Source organism: Priapulus caudatus, unplaced genomic scaffold (assembly GCF_000485595.1).
Source record: "Priapulus caudatus unplaced genomic scaffold, Priapulus_caudatus-5.0.1 Scaffold29, whole genome shotgun sequence".
NCBI lineage: Eukaryota > Metazoa > Priapulida > Priapulimorpha > Priapulimorphida > Priapulidae > Priapulus > Priapulus caudatus.
The window spans coordinates 690,184-699,694 of NW_014577090.1; the positions used below are offsets into that span (position 1 = coordinate 690,184).

Here is a 9,511-nt window from a genome sequence, read left to right on the forward strand (position 1 = left end):
GCGAAAAGGATCTATGAATCTTGGGAGTATTAGTAAATACCACCTAGCAACATTTTGTGTTGTCAAAATTTTCGTCAAGTAGTAGTGATCAGGGTATGTATTTATTTTGTGTAATCATCAGCTCTAATGTTAGGATTGTTTTGTTGTCTCTCGTAGAAGTAAACGTGCCAATCGCATCAACATGTGGAAAAAAGGCAGTCAAGGTTATCATGATCTTGGCTGGCCGGGGCCGACTAGTACACAGGCAATTGTGACTTGGAGAGCTGCGACTAGGCACAGCTACTGAGCTAGCGCGTCTCCCATGGTACCGAATTCTCTCCCTAGAGGGCCTTATTATTGACCTTACTTTTAATATAGGCGAATAGGGTTAGGCATTAGGGTTAGGATTCATCGGGGCACGGGGGGAGGGTTACAGAGTAGGATTTGGGTTAGGGGTTAGGGTTTAATATGAATTTATACTTAATATGTTAATAATATCGCAGCACATCGAGCGGCCATCACTATCTCTCCCGCATGAAACCATACTATTACGGGCTTCGGGAAGACGCGCGGTCCACTAGTCAGGCATCCGAACTTGTGAGCGTACTCAATAAACAAAATAGGCCTAGTGGTGGCTACGCGACCGGCACCATTCCGGACCGAGGAGCCGCCTGAGGCTAAACGCGTCCGGGACATTCCATCTCACAACAGCGAGCGATTCGCGACAGCGTACAACGCATTGATTGCGCAACATCAGGGACGCTCCTGCTCGATGCCGTGCTGTGCTAGTGTGTGTGCGGTGTCGATCGCGTGCGTATGCCGTGCTGCCGTGGAACGAGAGAGAGAGCCCGTCCAAAAAAGAAAAAATAAAAGCACGAATGGGAAATGTGTAGTGTGTGTGTATGCGTGAGAGAGAGGAGAGAGCTGGGTTCCAAGGACTAGAGAACATGGTCCCAATAAGAACCATGTCATTTAAAATCATCAATATAAATATACAGAATTACTAATGCAATATAATAGGTTAGGGTTACTGTTAGCAGGTTAGGTTCTTAAGGAAGGGTTTAGGGGTTAGGAATTCAGAATTAGGGTTAGGTGTTAACGCCACATTGGTTTATTGGGACCCATGTTCTCTATCCTTCGGGCCCCCGAGAGCTGCGCCCGCGTGGTAATCGTGTGTGTGTGCAGAGAGAGAGAGAGACGAGAGCGAGAGAGAGACGAGAAGAAGAGCAGAGAGAGAGAAGAGAGAGAGAGAGAGAGAGAGAGAGAGAGAGAGAGAGAGAGAGAGAGAAGAGAGAGAGAGAGAGAAGAGAGAGAGAGAGAGAGAATGAAGGAGCGAGAGCGAGACAGCCACGCCCCGCCCCGACGGGCAGCAGAGGCGTCCTGCTTAGCGCCAATCATGCGTCGTATGCGAGCCGCGGCCGATCACTGGTCGAGGGATGTCTGGACAGTCGCGTAGCCTGGAGGCTAGGCACGACCATGTTCCGGACAAGGCGGGCTAGGCCACCTTTGAAAAAAAATAGAAGGCAGTGGCTTATTCTTACGACGCAGTCATCAGTCCCTCGCCAAAAGCAGTCGACCGCGGACATATGATATCTCGGCTGCATTTTCGCACACGGCTCCGACAAGAAAATTTGGCTTTACCGAGACCGTGTGTCCGGTAAACATTACATCAAACTATTAAACGCAGAGGCTACAGCTGAGGCGAGTCACAGGCACGTAACCACACACAAGTACAAACAGTCACCGCTACCATCCCATAACACCTGACTCTAAATCGAACATCCGGCTATCTTATAACCGCAGTTTCATAGTACCGCCATCTCATGGTGTGAGGAAAGCGACTAGAAGAGATTGGTGGTATATGATAAAAGATAACGAAATGAATACATGTGCCGACGTGTGTGTGAATGCTATCATGGGAATATTGTAGTTCACACGCTTTAAAGCATTAAGAAGGACATGAAATTATTTCAATTAAAGGATGCAATAAACTTTAAGAGAGAGAGAGCCATGACGTAAGAGAGTAAATATCATGTGAAAAGCTATGGAATTAAGGAAGCAGCCTACAAGGAGCCAAATGATATTGGCTATGTCAAGTGGCCTAGGCGCCGATGCTCTCCAAGCAATCAGGCAGCTCAGACCCGGGAAGACAACTAGGTAATGTATTTAGAATGCTCATCGCCACTGCTAAACGGAGCAGACCGTTGACTGATTATACCTGGATCACACAACTGGACAAGGCCAAAGGCCTAGAAATAGGCGAAACCTACATTAATGATAAAGCTGGCCTTAAGTTTATCGAATGCATTGCTGATTGCACGCGTCACGAAATGGATGAAAAAATAAACGATGCTAGCTTTTTCAGCTTTATCATGGACGGGTCAACAGACATAGCTGGTGTTGAGCAGGAAAGCATATATGTTAGATATGTCCACAAAGGAAAAGCAACAGAGATCTATGTGAATGTGTTTTAATGTTTCAATATTTTTTTGGTCCAGTAACATATCATTCGGGACCGAATGTCCAGTGAAGGATTTTGTCTTTTGGCGAGGGCTGCCAGTCATAACAATTATTTATGGACTATTCTTACGACATGCAACGCATAACGCATGATAGTTAATAGTTCCGGTAACGCATGCGCAGTTACAAATTGTTGGACTTGTATATCCTCCGTATACTTTCCGTATATCAAGGAATGATGCAAAAATCCTAACCCTAACCCCAGCTCCAAGAAACGGTATTGCTAGGGTTAGAATACCGTTTCAAATTCTTGCCCATAAAAACGTGTAGTTGGCTCGGTATCCAAACATCGACACAGCTAGCGTCGCATGTAATAGCTCAAACGAATCTATAAACCTCTGGCTTGCTCGCGGTAACTGGGCGCTACTGGGCGCTACTTATTTATCGAGTTATGCCGTATTTTCTGAGATGAATTGGATCAAAACAACCGGACAGCCGCCATGTCCGCCATGTTCAGTGCGACTAAAATCGGCAATGGACCTGATTTTCACAGTGCGTAGGTATAACACAAGGCAAGTACATGTCTTCGCAATGATAATTATTAAGTTGTTGTAGATTGATGTTTCCTGGTTTTCAATGTTTTAATATTTATATATATACGAGTATATGATGCTTATTTATGCTCACGCCAACGCGAGTTGCAACGCTATGATATGTTATGTCATTTCGGGTTTTCCGCGTTCCGATCAATAAGCATGCGCAATGGAAACATGGCGGTTGGCGGTTAAGTTGAAATTTCGGTTCGGCTCTTGAAATTTACACTGTGCACAGCGAACTGAGGTATTAGTTTTAATAACAATGCTGGAATACTGTAACTTATAAGGTGAAGATACTTAATACAAAACAAGGCAGAAATGCTTGGATGGTTATTTTATTTGAGATATACGTAATTCTTCGGCAGTTTTTGTAGAGGTACAAGATTTTCCAATGGATGGGTGTCAGGCTGTATATTGACGTTCGTCACACAGCCTGGTTGGGTTACCCCAACCCCAACCCCAACCCGAACCCTAACACTAACTATAAACCGACTCGGCTATCTTATATACTGTCTATGGTATCCCAAACAATATCTATGATGTATAGATAGCCACTCCCCATGTCGTAAGAATAGTCCATAAATAATTGTTACGACTGGTCGTAAGAATAGCCACTACCAAAAAATAATGGTAAATAAACACGAAATGTATTTAGTACCAAAGTCTTAATGTTTCTCTACTCTATTTCGCCTATTATTTCCGATAATTACCTGTAAATTCCGCTCCAATGCTCATCTGCAACACACAAGTACACCGCACGCAAGCCCTCTGCACAAAGTGACAAACAACATGAATAAGAGAGCAGGTGGGAAAGCCTAAATCGCAAAATTCGCTCGACGCTGGGCCTTCCATTATACTCTCCGCGCAAGGCCGGAAGTTGCAGGGGAGGTATCGGTAATGTGATTCGCTCTCGTGTTGCGTGTTCGTGTTGTGTGCTGTAGCCAGCAGCGGCCAGGCTGTTATACACTTGTTATACAGTTTACACGGCCGTTGGTGCGATCGATTCAGCACCAGCTCGCCTTAGTGCATCCAGTCGAGCAGCAGCTCGCCTTAGGCGCGTCCAGTCAGCCAGTAGCCAAGCCAGCGGCAGCTGTTATTACACATGGTATAACATGTTACACGCTCGCGGAGGTATGCACTCTCTTTGAGTGCCCTCTGTCTAGTTTCATATGATTACAGAACAATTACACAACCAACAGCCTCCATCTTGGTATCTATGTGTAGCTAAATGTTTACTTGTTCGAATTATAACTCTGTCCTTTGTTCTTACCTACTCCCGCCAGAGATATCTCGTGAAATCCTGCAGGAAATGTTCTCTCCTTGAAAATGTAAACCGGACGAGATGTCTGTTTATACACGAGTAATGGGGCGCATTGCATGCCGGGATGAGCTGCTGCCTGTCTCCGAGCTCCGTTTCGAGGCCCGCCAAGCCAAGCATAATGCGCGCGGGCATGACGTCACACACACGACTACAGTGATTGGTCGAAAGATCGAGTAGCGCCGTTAGGGATTAAATTTTCAGATGATACGTCCGGTTTACATTTTCACAGAGAGAACATTTCCTGCAGGATTTTACGAGATATCTCTGGCGGGAGTACGTAAGAACAAAGGACAGCGTTATAATTCGAACAAGTGAACATTTAGCTACACATAGATACCAAGATGGCGGCTATTGGTTGTGTATTTGTTCTGTAATCATGTGAAATGAAGCGAGCGTCAAGCGAATTTTTCTATCACGCTTTCACACCTGCTCTCTTATTCATGTTGTTTGTGCATAGGGCGTGCGTGCGGTGTACTTGTGTGTTGCAGATGAGCATTTGAGCGGCATTTACAGGTAATTATCGGCAATAATAGGCGAAATAGAGTAGAGAAACATTAAGACTTTGGTAGTAAATACATTTCGTGTTTATTTACCTTCATTTTTTTTTTATGAGACGTTCTAAGTGCTTGTGGACTAGTACTCGGCTTGTCTGACACTGTACTGTGTACTTCTGTATGTGCTACGGTAGCCCTAGCCCGACCAGACTCTACGGCTATTTCACGTCGTAGGAGGACTGTTTCATGTCGACTGTTTCACGTCACGTATTGAGAAGCGAGAAAGGTAAAGTGCTGTGGCTATGGTAGCTGAACAGGATGACTGTTTCACGTCGTAGGACGTGACGCGTAGTGAGAAGCGAGAAGGTAAACTTGTTGCTGTGGCTATGGTTGGCCTGAAACAGGATGACTGTTTCACGTCATGAACGTGTAGATTAGTGAGAAGCGAGAAGGTACTTGTTGCTGCTGGTATGGTAGCGCTGAACAGGATGGCGTTTCACGTCGTAGACGTTGACGCGTAGTGAGAAGCAAGAAGGTAACTTGTGCTGTGGCTATGGTAGCCTGAACAGGATGACTGTTTCACGTCGTAGGACGTGACGCGTAGTGAGAGCGAGAAGTAACTTGTGCTGTGGCTATGGTAGCCTGAACAGGATGCTGCGTTCACGTGTTAGGAGTGCGCATAGTGAGACGAGAGGTATTGTGCTGTGGGGCTATGGTACCCAGAAGGTGACTGTTCACGTCGTAGGACGTGACGCTAGTGAGAAGCCGAGAAGGTAATTGTGCTTGCATATGGTGAGCCTGGCCAGGATGACTGTGTTTAGTCGTGGAGTGACGCGTGTGAGAAGCGAGAAGGTAACTTGTGCTGTGGCATGGGTAGCCCTGAACAGGATGACTGTTTCACGTCGTAGGACGTGACGCGTAGTGAGAAGCGAGAAGGTAACTTGTGCTGTGGCTATGGTAGCCTGAACAGGATGACTGTTTCACGTCGTAGGACGTGACGCGTAGTGAGAAGCGAGAAGGTAACTTGTGGTGGCGTATGGTAGCCTTGAACAGGTATGCTGTTTCAACGTATGTAGTTGAAGCGAGAAGGTAACTGTGCTGTGGCTATGGTAGCCTGAACAGGATGACTGTTTCACGTCATGGAGTGAGTGTAGTGGAGAAGCGGAGAAGGTAATTGTGCTGTGGTTGGTAGGGCCTGAAAGGGATGAGTGTTTTTTGACGTCGTAGAAGTGAGCATAGTGAGAAGGAGAAGGAACTTGTTGCTGTGGCTATCGGTAGCTGACACGGATGGTGTTCAGGTCGTAGGAACGTGACGGTAGTGAGGCGAGAAGAGTAACGTGTGCTGTGGCATGGTTAGCTGAGGTATGGACTGTATTTCACGTCGTAGGACGTGACCGTAGTGAGAAGCGAGAAGGTAACTTGTGCTGTGGCTATGGTAGCCTGACAGGATGACTGTTTCACGTCGTAGGACGTGCGCGGTAGTTGAAGCAAGAAGGTAATGTGTGCTGTGGCTATGAGCCTGACAGGTGACCGTTTCACGTACGAACGCAACCGGCAGTCGATAGGACGTGACGCGTAGTGAGAAGCGAGAAGGTAACTTGTGCTAGTGCTACGCCCACTGCATATTGTAATTTGTAGTACAGTAAAGTTTACACAGTTGCAGTCGTCATTCGATTCGGCACAGCGTGCTATCGCCCCCTCCCCCAAAGCGCTGCCAAAACTTAAATTGTGAGTGTTTATCTTCGCGTAAGATACAGAAATGCACATGTATATCACTGTACATCAATTTCTGATACACAGGCGTCAATGGGGAGATGGATAAGAAACGGAAGAGCATGTATATTTCACTGTATGTCATATGCTGATGCACAGGCATCAATGCACAAGGGGGGGGGGAGTAAGGAAAAAAAGCACACCCGTACATTAAGTTATGATGAAATTGTTTGGACTGTTCAATAAATATTTGACATCCCTTATCCTCTAAAAACCGTATCTATGTTTAGGAGTGTCACTCACACTGCTCACCTCATCCAGGAACAGTGTTTTTCCTGGATAAAATCGTGAACGAGCTGACTGGGTAAAGTAAGTGAATGCCGAAGGCACTAACATGAACACTTTCATATTAAACGTGCCCAGCACATGCCTAACTAGTGCATTCCTGGCAAGTGGCAAGTGCGGTCGTGCCCACGGTGTTTGCCTTTATGTGTAGCAGCACTGATCAATGCGTAGGGGTGCCGTGTAGGTAACGTTGGAGAAGAAACCAGGACTGGGCAGTGCCTGCCGGATAACGATTTAGGGGACCGGAGAATTCGCAGCAACACGGCAACTTTATGAAATATTGAGTAAGGCAGATAAAAAATCAGTAAGCTGACCAATGTCGCTTATCATATACGAGGGAGAACAGTGCAGGATGATTGTTTACGAGGTAGAACAGTGCAGTGATGATTGTTTACCACATGCTGTTTTTCAGATGGCAAAGCATGTCACTAGTAATGATTGTAGGACTGACCATTTCTGTTCTGTTTCCATTTCTTTTTTTCTCAAGAAAAAATGCATCTTAAGAACTATTTTTATGTTATGCAGCATTTATGTATTTGTTTTATTATAAATAAATTTAATTACAATGTTAACAAAACAGTAATGTAAATTTATTTTCCCTTGGATTTGCTTTGCAGGGTAGCGTGTACTGCATACACACAAGATGGATGAGCCATTTTCCAACCCCCTCCCTCCGGAGCAACACCTCCTGCAGGAGAATGACTCCGACGAATACGAGGATGACCTGTAAGTCTGTCAGAGAATCCAGCAAGACATCCACCGAACTATGAGTGAAAAACGTGTCAGCTTTTTACAGCAGCTGTTCTTCGTCGTGGTATTCATGCGCATTCACACTGTGAAAGCACATCGGTGACACCATACCCCATCAAGAAATTATCGTTTGAATAATCATTTCATCCGAACCAATTCCCTTTTCTGTTCGTGAGTCGTATGGCATATGGCGTATGTCGTTGGCGGAGGTGTTCACTCTCCGTGAGTGCACTCTGTCTAGTTATTAATGTTGTGCGTTTGTTACGTCGTTGTCACAACAACGTTGTACAGGCATTCGATGACAAACGAAGACTTCCGGAAGCTGATGATGACACCCAGAGCGCCGATGCCATCGCAGACGCAGAGTGCGAGACTGCACACCAACAGTGACATGCCGGAACACACCGAAAAGAGAGAGGCTGCAGAGGCCAGGAGGAAGAAGAAGAGGTCTGTGCAGCATATGAAGTGAAAAAACTGACAATGTTCCATACAGGGTGTTTTTAGGGATTCACAAATTAGTTCAGAAACACAAATAGCAATTTATACTAATAACTAATAAGTACAGATGTGGTTAGCATTATTGCTGCTGTAATATTATTGACCATAGGTTTTTAGTGTTTCATTCAGCAAAATGTCCATGTTTGTGCGTTTTTTCAGGTGAGGGTATGATTATGTTAGGTAGGTTGATCGTGATGGTATTATCTATTTTAGTTATTATGCAAAGCTGAAGAAGTTGGAGGAAGAGAAGAATGCAGAGCTTGCGCGAAAGTACCGTGATCGTGTGAGTACAATACTTAACACATACATTACATGAATGCCTGAACAAATGTTCATCTTCGTGTTCATGAATTATTGAACGAACAGTCCGCCTAAATATTTATTTGCACGTCAGGTTACAATTTTATGAATTCTCAGACATTATTTTATTATGTTTGGAGGTGAGCTCATCTTGACTTTAACGCTTTCTCTTTTAGGCTAAGGAGAGGCGAGAGGGGGATAACAAGGACTACGCAGATGTTGAACAGATTAGCACGACGGCTAACTATAGAGCTGTAGCACCAGACATCAAATCGTAAGTATTACCATACCACTGCTACATTGCTCCTAGTCTATTACAAAGACAAACACAGTGACAGAGATTGTAATTAGTGTGTTTCAGAAAATAATTGTTAATTTAACCAGAACATTCAGAATACATTCGGTCAAGCATGTGCTAGCAGTCTCCTCTATAGAATTAACATCTGCCTATAAAGGAGACTTTTGGTATTTCATTTGAATCTACAGTGATACCGCCGCTATAGAATGGACACCTGTCTAGTATATAGGCCACTGCATAGGTATATCTCTCGAGTGACCATCATATCGAGGTTTGACTGTACTTGACTATGAGATGGAGTGATTTGCTTATAAACACTCTCTCACACCACATTGGCAGGACATCTGATGCAGCGGAGCGGCGCAGACAAACGATCCAGGAGTCCAAGTTCTTGGGAGGTGACATGGAGCATACTCACTTGGTGAAAGGACTGGATTACGCCCTGCTGCAGAAGGTATGAATCCTGCTCCTAGGCAATCCTGCTTTAGCATGATGTTTTGTCATCTGTGTTGAACTGTTTTGAGCTCATCTGACATAGTCAGATGCAGCTTGTAGAATCGCATGATCGTCCGTCCGTCCGTCCTGCAGCTTGTAGAATCGCATGATCGTCCGTCCGTCCGTCCGTCCGTCAACAGTTGGGCACAAATCTTAACCGCTCGACGTACGGTCACGATATTCGGGATGTGGGGGGGTAATCCGAAAACGAGTTGGGATGTCGAAGCTGGGGATCAAAGGTCAAAGGTCAAGAGGTGTAAAA

General features: G+C 45.2%; 1 protein-coding gene across 2 annotated transcripts in view; it reads left to right on the forward strand.

The window, feature by feature from the left end:
* The first annotated feature begins 11 nt into the window (after positions 1-11).
* Positions 12-9,511, forward strand: part of LOC106815547 (protein Red-like) — a 16,614-nt gene continuing 7,114 nt past the window's right edge. Inside the window, exons 1-6 of one of the 2 annotated variants that reach the window (XM_014820017.1) lie at positions 12-93; positions 7,526-7,634; positions 7,950-8,105; positions 8,370-8,439; positions 8,633-8,730; positions 9,094-9,208. In XM_014820017.1, coding sequence (XP_014675503.1) covers positions 7,552-7,634; positions 7,950-8,105; positions 8,370-8,439; positions 8,633-8,730; positions 9,094-9,208 — 522 coding nt within the window. In that variant the 5' untranslated portion in view covers positions 12-93; positions 7,526-7,551. Of the gene's footprint in view, positions 94-5,200; positions 5,217-7,525; positions 7,635-7,949; positions 8,106-8,369; positions 8,440-8,632; positions 8,731-9,093; positions 9,209-9,511 lie in introns of those variants that run through there. The other variant, XM_014820026.1, reaches the window with a different exon arrangement.